Raw genomic sequence first — 13,333 nt, 5'->3', positions numbered from 1 at the left:
CTTCTTATGCTGTGGCATTCTCATCTAGACAATCTTTATTTTCATTTATTAAAATTTCAGGTTGCTTTTCATGAAGCCATGGTTACATACTGATCTTTTCTCCTGATTGACTTCTCCAAGAAGTCAGTCATCTTAACCTGTAATGTTTAAACAATCGAAACACCTGTCTTCTGCTTTTAAGTAGTAGCTTTAGGATTTACCTCCTTGGAAAATGGAGTATGTATACTCTAAACTTTTTATCCCCTTACTTTCAAATTGCTTTTTTCAGGGGGATAGAGGAGGGGATTTGTTGTAACTTTTTGGATAGCATGCTGGAGTGAAGGGGTGGGGGGGAAGTTGATTACTGTATGTAGTGTGAGTTAATCTAGTTCTGTTTCAGTCCTGAGACTGCATTGATTTAGGTTCTTGATAGCAGCATGTTTCAATGAGTGGTGACTTTGTCACAGTTGCCCTTATATGTATCTCCTGCTCTACTAAGAGAGTATCCCTTTACAAAGTTGTAGTGTAGAAAAACGTCACATAAATTCACAATCAACGCTGTCTTGGTTTCAATATTTAAGTTGCAAGTAATATACTACTACAGTTACTAATGCTTTAGTAGTTTACTGATGAAGTTTAATGCTTAACATAGCTATTAATGCTTTAACAATGTGACTGTCCTATGAATAATCAAATAAACATTAGTTGAGTGTTCTCAGTAATAAACAGCTGCAGCTTAAGTACTTAGAGGTAGTACTATAAATGAATATTCTATATGTTGGGGGAAGAAGAAAACATGATCGCTAGAACTGCATTTAGAACCATTTTTTAGTTGACACTTTTTTTATATCTTTTAATACTGGCTTCAAGAAGCTGAACAGAAAAAACAACTCAAGAAGTCATCTAGCTTATTTTGTGACATATCTATTTCTGCATATACAGTGATTAAAATTGACCTAAAGCTGACTCTTGTAGAAAGTCTTATCTGTCCTCTTGAGTGTGTCTGATTTACCAAGGTGTTCACAGTGAATATTTATTTGTAAGATGCCAACAGTGGTATGGTTCTTGTCCCCGTACAAGATGAGGCTATGTTCCTTTGAAAAATAGGTTTGCAAAGAAGTTAGAAGTAATCAGTAGAAGAAAGATTACTGTTGTTTGAAAAAATGAAACATGCCAAAGACTTATCTGTTAATATGAAGTAATTTCTCAGCTCTCTAACTAGGATGCAATAGGAAAATTGTATTTCGGTTATTAACCCATAACCTTCCACTATAGCCTTAGGCTGATGCAGGTATGACATTCAAATAATCACTGTAAAAGAGGTGTGGGGCATTTAATTATATGCCTCTCATACCAAATTTAAAAGGAACATTGTAGATATAAATGGAGTTCTGGAGGCTTCCTAGCTTGGTGCCAAGTCATAAAAATGACTTCAGATGATTGAAGAGTCCTTGAGTTTCATTACAGTGTACAGCCTGTGATTTTGCCCTTTGTGTCAGGGCCTGGAAACACTTTCCCAGTTTATAGTAGTAGCCTTTTAGTCACAAAAAAACCTAATCTCTAAATTGTATCTCAGAAAATACTTTAACAAGAACAGGCTCGATTAAACACTACCAGCTATTTTTGTAATATGACCCCAGTGAGATCCACAACAACATGTTGGCCTATATTGCAAAGCATGCCTAACACTGTAACTTTTCCAAAAATTTGGAAAACTGCAGGCTTCAGTACTGCATTGCAATTTTGGTTACCTTAGTGTAGTATGGGAGTGAATAGTTTTAATTATTCATGTTAAAATGTCCATTTGCCTGCAATAATCAAAAGCCGATACCACACTGATGCGATGCTCTTATAATTTAAGGGAAAATGGATGTTAATTCAGGTTGAACTACTGAGTTACAGAACTAACTATTCAAGTGTTCTGTAAACTTCATGTATAATCTGAATGAGAGGTTTATTCCTTTATTTCCTCATTACCAAGCAAGAGCATAATTTTAATCTAGACTTGATAATGTTTTAACTTCATGTTCATTACCAGTTTTGTCTCCCATGCCTTGGAAAGCCTTCTTTTTTTTCCTTATTTGAAACTTGTGACCTTTGTTTCCTTAAGTGGAGCAAGGGTAGAAGCAGGACAGAAAAAAAACTAATCTAGATTTCATTCTTAAACTAATGGTTTAGTTTAAAGAGTGTAGGAGTCTCTTGTACCATCCTTTACCACAGTGAAAACACTTTAATTGAAATCACACTGGCAAAGTAAAAGCCAAGTGCATCCTGAAGTTCTGAAAATACTAGAGTACCCACAGCAGAGTGACTGCTGGACTAGCATCTTTACCTGCAAGGATGTTAAAAGCCTTTCCTACAAGTTACTCAAAAGTACTAGAAAAATTGGGTTGAGACCACAAATTACAGTAAGTCTGGGTTAGTACCTGTTTTCTTGCACATTACTGTCATGTCACAGCACAGAACTGGAAATAAGTTTTAGATTTATATATGCTACCACAGAACTAAAATTGCATGCCTTAAAATACTATTCAAGAATTTAGAAACTTGCACTTCGGCTTAATTCCAGAGTTAGATTCAAGGGAAGTGATACCGGGAAGACCAACACTACATTCTGCTTGTGGCATGCATAGAAGAACCTCTATACTTATCAATAGTTATGTAAAAAAACCAGAGTCCTATTTAGAATATCAGAGTTAAAACTTATTTCCTACATACAACCTGTTACTGTGTACTTTACTGTGAATTGAGGTTAGATGTTAACTAAGCCTTTACAAAGAAGTTGGAAAAGCAGAATTATTTTTTTCTGCTTTTGTATCCTTCAAAGAGATAACAGGAATTTAATCATACACATCACATTGTAAACTTTTATATAAAAAAATACTGGGTATTATACAGCTTTATTAAGACATTATAGACATTCTCTAAACACTTCAGAGGCAGCAAGAGCTGTCATGAATATTCTGTAGTCACAAGACAGTGCCATTAACTCGGTTTAGCTGTTGCCTTTCCACATAGTACAGTCAGCTCACTCTAAGGGGGGAAAAATTCATTTTAGTTCAAGCTACCCAACAGAACTTGCAAAAAGAAAGAGAAAAGTCACTATTGCTAAAGCAAGGAGTGAGCAAGCACTCCCCCACTCTCTACCTACAGAGACAGGTCCATGTTACAAAATACAGAACAGCTTCCAGACCTTTAGCTTAACTCATATAGCTGCATTCAAGTCTTAATACCTGCAAGACTGTAAACTGATTAATATTTCTTATGTCTAGATAGATTTCTAGTGCTGCATATTACTTCATCCAAAAGCCAGGTACCCTCATCTTCAGAAGTCGGGCACTATGTGCTACAAAGTTTTGTTCCAGATTCAGTCTGCATCAAAACAGTTTACTTCCCTGAACCAAAGATAAGGCAGTTACTATTCAACTGCAGCAGAGAATTAACATGAGTATAGTTCTTACTCAGCAAGGGACACGGAATAATACATTATAACAAGAATCAGAACTTAGCTGTAGCTTTGCAAGCCTTCATGAGTATGAGATAAGAGAATGGCAGTTTGCTCACATGGTAGGAGACACCAGAGCAATCTAGAAGGAAAAGTTTATGTTTCTGTTGTTGCTCAGGCAATTGCCAAACTGCACATGCTTATTTAAGTGCATTTACTTTTACACATTATATGCGTGCAGCAGTTCTCCCCTTCCTGTTCCTCCCTTGCCCTAGTCCTCTCTCTAATTTATGCCAATCAATTTACTCTTAACCTCAGAAGACTTAAAGCACTTAGAATTTGCATTACTGACAGTATCTCACATGAAAACCTGAGACTAGCTGTCTGAATATTTACATGTAAGACTACTAGTTTAAGCTTACCACTAAGTTATGAATATGCTGTACTGTATCTTGATTTAGTAGTTGCACATCAATATTATGGAGATCTCCACCAGCCGTACAGAGTGTCTATAAACATGAAGAGAAGCAGTTTTAAGATAAGAACTATTCTGGAAGTTTCTACTTGCATGGTCAGCTTTTCTGAAAATCACGTGCTTCCCTGCTACACTGCAAAACTTTAGTAACCATTTTTCCTTTTGTTTAGCAGCAACTCATTTAGGGATAGCAAGAGCTATCACTATCAGACTATTCACAGTTTTATCAACTACTGTAAGATGAAAATGTTTAAAAAAAGATTTTTTGATACCTGTCCATCAGCCAGGGGTATGTTTACAAACGGAACAGTTTTATCTTGGGGTACTGATTTACTTCTTAGTAACATGCCTTGACCTCTTCCACTGGTAGGTACAGTTCTTGAGACAGTCTGTTGTAGTCCAGTACTAGAATACAATAAAAATGTTACTCTGAGGTTAACTTCCTATGCTCTGCAGAAAATTTTCCAGCATGAAGCAAATGCAAGTAGTAGCAAAACGTACCTAATGGAAAGGCAGTCATATTTAAATTTTTCCAATTCTGCCTGAAGACAACGGGAAATCCAACCATCAGCAGCATTTACTAGCACCGCTAGGTAACATTTTATGACTGTGAAACACCACAGCAACCTTCTAAGCCTGTGTTACAGGCCAGTGAGCAAGCTGACATTTGGACCACGCAGTAACACAAATATCCACTCTCCAATATCAACAGTGAATGCTTACAGTTTTGGAAAGAGGAAACTTCATGCCTCTGGGCTTAAGATGTGTGCTGTATCTGTCTACTACAGAGGGAGATACCAAGAAATACCAAAGCTGCTAGCTTTTAGAGGTACAGGGCATGCCTTATGACACACCAAATTCCTAAGCTTCTTTCACGATATATTTGTTCTTATTCCACTTCAAAGATGTAAGATTTGGTTATCTTCTGCATGGAAACAAGCCTCTGGAATTTATAGCAGGCCAAGGTGAAACTAAGCCACTTGCTGGTTTCATGACCCATTTAAGTTAAGTTTTCCACCCCCTCACTTCAGCTGATGATTTCTGCCAAAACCAAGCTCTGCAGTGTACAGAGAATGGAAATAACTGAAAACTTTAACTGTTCTGTGCAAAGAACTGATTGTCAGTTTATTTGGTTGGGGTTCTTTGGGGGTTTGGTTTCTTTTTATATTTTTTAAAAATAGCAGTATTGGTGACATTTTAATCAAGCTTGGGGTCTGAGAATTAGTTTAAGCTGTAAACTACATCTTTAAACAACAGTGGGTAGGAGTAGAATTTATACTCCTGTTGTGGTTTAAGCCCAGCTGGTAACTAAGCACCACACAGCTGCTCACTCACATCCCCCCCACCCAGTGGGATGGGGGAGAGAATCGGGGGGCTGGGAAGGTAAAACTTGTAGGTTGAGATAAGAACAGTTTAATAGAACAGAAAGGAAGAAACTAATAATGGTAATAATAACAATAATAAAATGACAATAATAATAATAAAAGAATTGGAATATACAAAACAAGTGGTGCACAATACAATTGCTCACCACCTGCACCACCGACCAATGCCCAGTTAGTTCCAGAGTGGCGATCCCCCCCTGGCCCACTCCCCCCAGTTTATATACTGGGCATGACATCACATGGTACAGAATACCCCTTTGGCCAGTTTGGGTCAGCTGTCCTGGCTATGTCCCTTCCCAACTTCTTCCCAGCCTTCTTGCTGGCTGGGTATGAGAAGCTGAAAAATCCTTCACTTCGTATAAACACTACTTGGCAACAACTGAAAAATATCAGTGTGTTATCAACATTCTTCTCATACTGAACCCAAAACATAACACTATACCAGCTTCCAGAAAGAAAATTAACTCTATCCCAGCCAAAGCCAGGACAACTCTAAATCTGGGCTTGCCTTTTTTTTTTTTTTTTTTTTTAAACTGGCTTAGTTATGACATCAAATCCTGTACCTCCATGAGAATGTAAGTTAACACCCACAATCAAAGCAGGAGGTGTGACTAGTACACAGCCCCACTATGAAATTTAGTGGCAGATCATCAAGATCTACTAAATCTAGATTGATGATGATTAATAACTGGACTGATATTAATGTAGATATATAGTGTCTTGGTATTTAATAAATTATTTATTAATAACAAGCCTAAAACCCCTTACCTTTTAGATACCTTCGGCGTGGCTTTGAAATTTGTGGCACTGTAGTCAGAAGCAAGAGACTTAACAGCCTCAGTCACAATAGCAGAAGAGTGACCAGACCTAAAAAAAAAAAGTGATTACTGGTTTTAGGTTTATTTAATTTTATTTTTTTATTTCCTCCTCATCTACTGGAGAGTTTTAGGTAGGATGAAGATAGACAGCTGGTGAATTAGAGAATGTTGAAGCACTCCATGACAGAGATCTAGTGTATATACCTGTGAAGAAGCCCTTCTGAGGTGGACGTGATATAATGGGACCTAATACCTCAGGGGAATGAAAGGATAATTTTATTAGTAGACAAGAAAGGGGGATGCAATACCCAAGCTGGGTATAATTAAGGGAACATCCACAGCTTTCTCTTTGAGTGTACAAAAAGTTTCTTGGTAAGTTTCTTTTTCAGCAGGAATTAATTTTTCTAGATTACTTTTCAGGATATTTGTCCTGTGTGGTTGACCTGAATCCAGAGAACAATTTTTTTCCAGTTTTCAATTTTAACTCAGTTCACAGAGATCTTGATGACAGAAGTTTACCTCACTCTATCCTCCTGTCTCCCTTTTCCCACACACATTCTGGAGATATTGTAAGGGCATATAGCTTTGGCCCAGTGTTAGTGTACTTGAATAAAAGCAACCCTTAAAGACCGAAAAGTTAAAACTTCCCCAGGCAAAGCAGCCTTCTCTAGTTTGATTTTGTTGAGCCAAAAAGTCTATAATCCTAATTCAAGAAAGTAATTAAACCTGGCTAAGATTTTTTTTTTTTTTTATTTCTTTTAGGCACATTAAACACTGATACATTATTTAAATTGTATTTTTCTGAAGACAATTTGAGTGTAGCAAAATAAGTGCCAGTGGGTACAAGTATACACACTGGAGCCATAATTGTAGTGGGAGCTTCTCAAAAAAAATTTTAATGCAGAAACCCACCAATTCTTTTTAATTCATTACATCTTATAGTGAGACTTGAATATGGTCCATCATGACTGTAAGTAGCTCTAAGGTGTTTTTGCAAGTATGTATTTTCCTGCTAATGACACCTCCCTTTCAGCTATGTATGAGGGCAAAATTATTACAAAACAATTCATTAGTCTTAACAAAGATGTTTCCCTTACACACTCTCTTCCATTAAGTATGGTTTGGAAATCTATACTGATTACATAGATCCAGAACTGCGCACCATTCAGTGAGAGAGATACAACTACATCCCTTCATCAGCTAGAGGTGCTTTTTTGTTCAGGGTTCACATCACTACCACGCATCTGATTCAGGTTATGGAAGACATCTTTATCAGATGTATTGCTATTGGCCTCAAATCTCAGCTACTATTGTCTGAAAAGAGTTTTTTTCAGCATTCACAAGTTCAGGTGAGTTAAATAAGCTATCAAAGGTCAGTCTTACCTAGAAAGAGAGTTCAGTTTGCTATTTAAACCAGAGGCCAATGAAACCAACGACTTTGTTTTGGAAACCTAAAAATGTATATGTAAGACTGCAGTTAAAAAGTGGCATTTTAAGGCAAAATGATAGATATTTCCAGGGAACAATACTGTAAGAATTCCCTTACAGTTAAGCCCCATAGTGCTGCCTTTTATATGGTTCTACATACACATAAAATGGCAAATATGCATTCTAAAACAAGAGTTTCATAATGCCAAAACATGTTTATTCATACTTAAGTTCTGTACAACCAACCACCTTTCTAATATACACCATTCTAATGTAAGCCCTCTTATAATTAATGCCTGTGACTCTGCATATAATCTTTCCATCTTTGTTGTCATCTTGCTACATACTTCAGTGTCTGGCTGTGGCACTGCATTGCACAGATGGACTGAGGTGGTAAAATTAATACACCTGTGCTATTTGGTTTAGAGATCAAGGCGGGCAGGAATGAACAACTCATTCAAATATAGAAAAGAATGCATTAAAACATCAATTCAAATTTTCTTTTTGAAAAAAGTTTCAACAAAAAATGGCTCCTCAAAACGTCAAGACTTAATTATAAGTCAACAGAGAATGACTATGCCAGTATTTACAAGTCCGTGTGAATGAGTTACCGGAAGTGCAGATACCATATTTCATTATGAAATTAATCTATACAGTTTAGCCTTGCTTAACTTAAAATACACTGAATTTAAAACAACTGATTTTTCAGACAAACAGCAGGCCCCTGGCCTGCCCCATCATGGATCTAGCAGGGTTCATAGCAGGTCAGAACTGATTAAACCCTTATGTTGTTTGTTCAGAATAAACTTACTTTTTTAGGTATTTTGTTTGCAGAAATGTGCTTGGCATCTTCATATTCAACAATTGTAGTTACCTTAACTAGAAATATATTAGAAAGACAAGGAAAACAAAAATCTCATGAAGAACACAAAACACCACTTCAAACCCATTTGTTTGAAGCCTATTTACCCACCGGCAGCTATGTATCAGTTCTGCTATCCGATGGTCATTCACCTGGGACAGAGTTCAAAGCAAACTATGTGTGTTCGTCACAGACACTGTGACACATGGGACAGTTAAAAGACACTTGATAACCCTTCAACCCCCAGACAAAACAGAATTACATTTCAGTGGTAGTGTCCTTCTTATTGCATATTTTGGAGTATGAAGAGAAATGGTATTTTCCGTACAAACCTCAATGGGTAGGAGGTCAAAGGGGAACCTATGAGAAAATAGGGGTAACTTTCCTAGCTCTTCTGCTATACAGTAAAGCACCGACAAGTCACTTAAATGTGTCTCTTCTCGCCATTTTCAGTGATAAATCCAAAGGGCAGGAACTCTTATCTCATGTTTTAAAGTACCTCGACTGTAGCATAGCTCATGATCCTCCACACTGAATGCTGGGGGGACCTGTGTGTTATACTTCTAGTTATACACTTTTCCCTCTTGTATCCTTCAGGCTTAACATTGACTTTACAAATGCTCAGTTCAAACCAATAAAAAAAAAAAAGAAAATTTAAGAACCAAGCTAGATATTAATGGATTGACTTGCCTTTTTTTCTGTTTGTCGTCACCAGTTTTGGATTTGGTATGTCTTGTAGAGAGCAGTCAGTCTAAAAAAAAAAAAAGTTTATCTGACAAGGGAAAGTCAACAGATTTTGCCCAGTAAATGCGTATTATCCTACAAAAGGCAGTGAACTAAAAGGGCATTAAAGCAAATGACAAAAGTAGGATTGGCTAAACACCAGTTTATTTTTTCAGAAACATCTGGATTTCTGCCTGCAGATGACCCTAAAGCTTTAGATAATGTGCATAACTGCACCATGGCTGGCTGTCTAGCCTTTTCATATTATCTTGTATTTAAACAGACAGCCAAACAAAATCATTTGTCTGAAATGTTTACAGCAGGGAAAGAAGACTTCTATTCTGTAAGCTGTGTTAAAATTTGAAAACACACACTTACCACTGCAGCAGCAAAAGCCACTTCCTCCCCTCCTCGCAAATCTGTAACTCAAGAAAGTATAACTTGTTTATTATGTACTATTACTTGCATAATTATTATCTGCAAGTTCTTATGGGCTATAAAGCTGAACAAAGTAGTTCAGGATTACAGCTGCTTAAAAAGTTAATCTTAGCTAGCATGTATGTTACACCTGAACAAGATTCAAGTCTTGCAGGATAGTCACTCCTACAAAACAACAATGAAAATCTTAGGCCATTTCAGTATGTTTAATCTTTGAAAGGATACGAAGCGTAGTCACACAGTATATAACCTGAATTCAAAGAAGGAAAAACTCCATACCTCGCGCTGCTGAAAGCTAATGCTTTTAGGCAGAAGTTTTCAAGACAGACATTGAAGTACATACTCAGCAAAGGCTAAAGGCTTACAGTAAACTCAAGTTCTTCAAGAGTCTTAGGTTTGGTCTTTGTGCGGCCCCTGCAATTTCCAGCTGCAAGGTAGATTCCAAAAACATCAGTTCTCACCAGAATATACATCTGATGCTGACTGTACACCACAGCTTAAACTGCTGCATAAACCTGAGGTTAAAATTAAACTTGTTTGCTCATCATCACAGGTAAACAACTAGATGAGAAAGGCTCCGTAGTGAAAGACTTCAAATTAACAGAAAGACAAAATAATCTCTGCGGCTAGGATGAACAGATTCAGATGGAAAGAAATGCTTAAGTTTTTATGCACAGAAAATACTAGACTTGGAATTATTCCTTCTCTCTTCAGGCTTTAAATGAGACGACTTAAGAGCAGACATAAAAGAAGGCTCCAGACTCTATACACTGTAACCTACTAATTCTATACCCTGTGTTACACAGGTCAGTCTACTTGAACATGAGTGCTTACTGAGCACCTGCAGTGTAATACCACTGCTGATTAGCTCAAAACATTCAGCAGACAAAGCAAACTTTTTCATGGAAGTCACCAAGTTTACAGGTTTTCTCACATTAGTCAAGGGTACATCATGCTGTAACGATGCCTGCATCCCTTGCAAATATAAGACCACACACACTTACTAAGCAAGTCTTTTCTTCTCATTTTCCTGATGGCAACCGGCATCTTCAGCAGCTCCACTGTAAACGCCTTCTCAGCTGTTTGCAAAAGCGAATCAAGCTCTTTCTTCATTTCCTGGATATTTTCCTTGGCTTTAAAACAAAACAGGCTTTCACTGCCATACGTGTTACATATCTCCAAACATAAGCACTGGTAGACTGCATTAAACGAGAAAGTTAAAATAACGCTTTATCCGGGGTGATCTGACTGGGGAGTCAGAGCGCCTGACGGTCGCCATTAGACACTCCTTAGGCTGACGAGAAGCACGGTGAGGGCAGCCGACCACAAGAGCTGCGCCCCGGACCTGCAGCGAAGTGGAAGGCGAGTCGGGGGACGCTGGGCCGCCGCCCGCCCGCCATCCAGGCGGGGCCCGCGGGCGGTGCCGGGCGCTGCGACCCGCTCGCCGCCAGGCCGCACAGGCCCCGGCGGCCGCCAGGGCGCCCCCTCGCGGACCGGCGGCGCCCCGGGGTCGGCCAGAGCGCGGGCTCGGGTGCCTGCCGGCGCCCCTCACGGGACAGGGCGAGCGGTACCCCCCGCCTCGCCGCTCGCCTGGCCCGGGCTCCGGCCCGGAGGCTCTCCGCCGGGAGCCGCTGTCCCCCCCGCCGCCGGGCAGGAGAGCGCAAGCAGGCGGGCGGGCTGGCACCGCCGCGGTGCCCGCTAGCGCGGTGGCCGGCCTCGGCGCCGTGCTAGGCGGCTCCAGCGCGCCGACCCGCGCCGGCAGCCGCCTCAGCACCTGCGAGAGCCGGCGCCCGCCCAGGGACGCGGGGCAGCCCCGAGGCCCTCGCCGCCGCCCCCCCGGCCCTACCCTGCTGGTCGAAGTCGCTGAGGAAAAGTGCGATGCGCTGATCCTTCTTTTCCTGGGAGAGGGCCCCGCGCTCGGGCTCCACGCCCGAGTCGGTGCTGCGGCGCTTGCCCGTGGGCTTCCTCAGGGGCATGGCGGCCACCCCGCGGGATAAACCACCGCTCCTCGCCCGGGAAGCTTTTGTAAGAGCGGGGGCTTCTCCCTCCCCTCCTCCTCCTCCTCCTCCCCCGGGCCCGGGCGGACACACCCTCCGGGGCGGCGGGAGCGGGCGGCCCCGGCCGCCTGTGAGGGGCTGCGGGTGTGAGGGGACGGGGCGTCCCGGGAGGCCCCGGTCTGTGGGGCGCGGGGAGAGGGTACCCCGGGGGTCCCCGGCCTCTCCTGTCAGAAGGGAGGGAAGGAGGTGCGGGGAGGGTGGGAATCTTGGCGACCCCCGTCTCGGTGGTGCGCCAGGGATGGGCCTGGGCACGGCCGGACAGGCGCAAAGCCGGGACCCTTGCGTCCTGACAGAAGCTGGGCAGGCTGGCATAGATGTAGACGCACATGCGCTCTGTCCTGGTGGCACAAAATTGATCGTGCTTTTTTGTTATTTGCTTTGAAGCGGCCGCTGCTGACCTCGGCACATGGGGAGCTGCGGTAGGGCAGATGACCGCTTTCGTCGTGGGGGTGAGTAGTAACCAGGGTGCTGGTGGATGTCGAATGCAGGCCCAGGGCCTGGGGCAAGCAGTGGTTGTGCGGCCAGGGTTTGGACAGGTACTGGGAAACCTTTTTGCTGTGTAGGAAGGACCCTATTTCAGAGGTGAGGTTTGGTTTTAGCTATTTTACTGCTGTTAAGTGTGCAGAATATGCAGTGCTTCAAAGCTAGCAAAGTGAATAACCAGTTCTGCCTGATGCAGATGGTTACAGGTTGTGTAAATTCTAATCAGGTGAAGAGTATTTAATAAACATGTAATAATGTGAAACATTGGAAAGGCATGACTACATGTAGTATTGAATGTATAAAAACATTCAAAGCCACATCCTTAAAAGTAGAATTCCTTGCAGAAACTATCTTACATGCATCCAAATAAAAAAATCACACCAGAGGTATGAGTGTCTTAGGTTTCGTACAAATGATCAAAGCTGTATTCTTTATTGACCAGGGAACTGTGTAAAAAGGAACTTGGATAATGTTCTAAACCACTAGGGGTTTTCACACAGTGTATGTAGTTGATGTGGCAAGCGCTCTGAAGTTAGTAGCTTTTTCTGTATCATATGCATCTGGCACAGTATCGTTATCTACTGGTCCAGATGGGACAGCCTAGTCACTCAAAAAAAGCTGTAAAAAATCTGAGTGACAACTCATAATATAAACATTTTATATCAGACCATGTTCTTGTTCGTAAAACAACCAACCAACTCCTCCCCAAAAACCAGGTAAATGTTTCTGTGCCAGAAAACACTCAAATACCTGATACAAAGACAATAGTCTGCTTTCGCTATGATGCTGGCAAATGCATATATGTTTAGGGAAGCAGGACTAGCTTCCCTTTCCCTAAACTTCATTTTCTTTTGAATTAGCAAACAAATGCCGCTAAAGTCATTCTGAGGTGTCACTGCAAAAAGACAAGATTGTGTTGCTCTGTAAGTTTAATCTCATACAAGCTGTGTAAGAAGTTTTTTAAAAAGGAAACAACTGACAATACCAAACAAACCCCTCACCAAAGCTTTCAGGCCACAGTTGGTCAACCTTAACTGATTGATCCTCTCTATGAAGAAAGAAGTCTGGCTTGCTTAACTCCTGGTTGCAACTGCTTACATAAAAAGATACGATTAATTATGACCATAAAACATGCCTAAAACCACCTCTGTACAGTTCTGCATTGGTAAGGAATAGTTTTGTGGTAACAACTTTGACAAATTTCAAGTCCATAAATTGGAGTGATGCAAAAATTAATGAT

General features: G+C 40.9%; 1 protein-coding gene across 3 annotated transcripts; it reads right to left on the bottom strand.

Annotated features, from left to right (window-relative positions):
- Nucleotides 1–587: 587 nt before the first annotated feature.
- LOC115346660 (borealin-2-like) lies at nucleotides 588–11,625 on the bottom strand. 3 transcript variants are annotated; one of them, XM_041125799.1, is made up of 10 exons: nucleotides 11,400–11,625; nucleotides 10,558–10,686; nucleotides 9,494–9,534; nucleotides 9,083–9,143; nucleotides 8,342–8,409; nucleotides 7,486–7,553; nucleotides 6,053–6,151; nucleotides 4,172–4,304; nucleotides 3,847–3,933; nucleotides 588–1,073 (listed from the first exon to the last, which is right to left on the bottom strand). In XM_041125799.1, the coding sequence occupies exons 1-10, from the start codon at nucleotides 11,527–11,529 to the stop codon at nucleotides 936–938; spliced, it is 954 nt and encodes a 317-aa protein (XP_040981733.1). In that variant the 5' UTR covers nucleotides 11,530–11,625; the 3' UTR covers nucleotides 588–935. The 3 variants fall into 3 exon arrangements, with proteins under 3 accessions (XP_040981733.1, XP_029882784.1, XP_029882785.1); XM_030026924.2 differs by lacking the exon at nucleotides 588–1,073 and adding an exon at nucleotides 2,861–3,012 and having other exon boundaries at nucleotides 9,494–9,540; nucleotides 11,400–11,624; XM_030026925.2 differs by lacking the exon at nucleotides 588–1,073 and adding an exon at nucleotides 2,861–3,012 and having other exon boundaries at nucleotides 11,400–11,624.
- Between the last annotated feature and the right edge of the window lie 1,708 nt (nucleotides 11,626–13,333).

Source organism: Aquila chrysaetos, chromosome 9, assembly GCF_900496995.4.
Source record: "Aquila chrysaetos chrysaetos chromosome 9, bAquChr1.4, whole genome shotgun sequence".
NCBI classification, from domain to species: domain Eukaryota; kingdom Metazoa; phylum Chordata; class Aves; order Accipitriformes; family Accipitridae; genus Aquila; species Aquila chrysaetos.
Note: the sequence above shows the minus strand (reverse complement) of the source record. Positions and strands in the feature narration are given on the sequence as shown.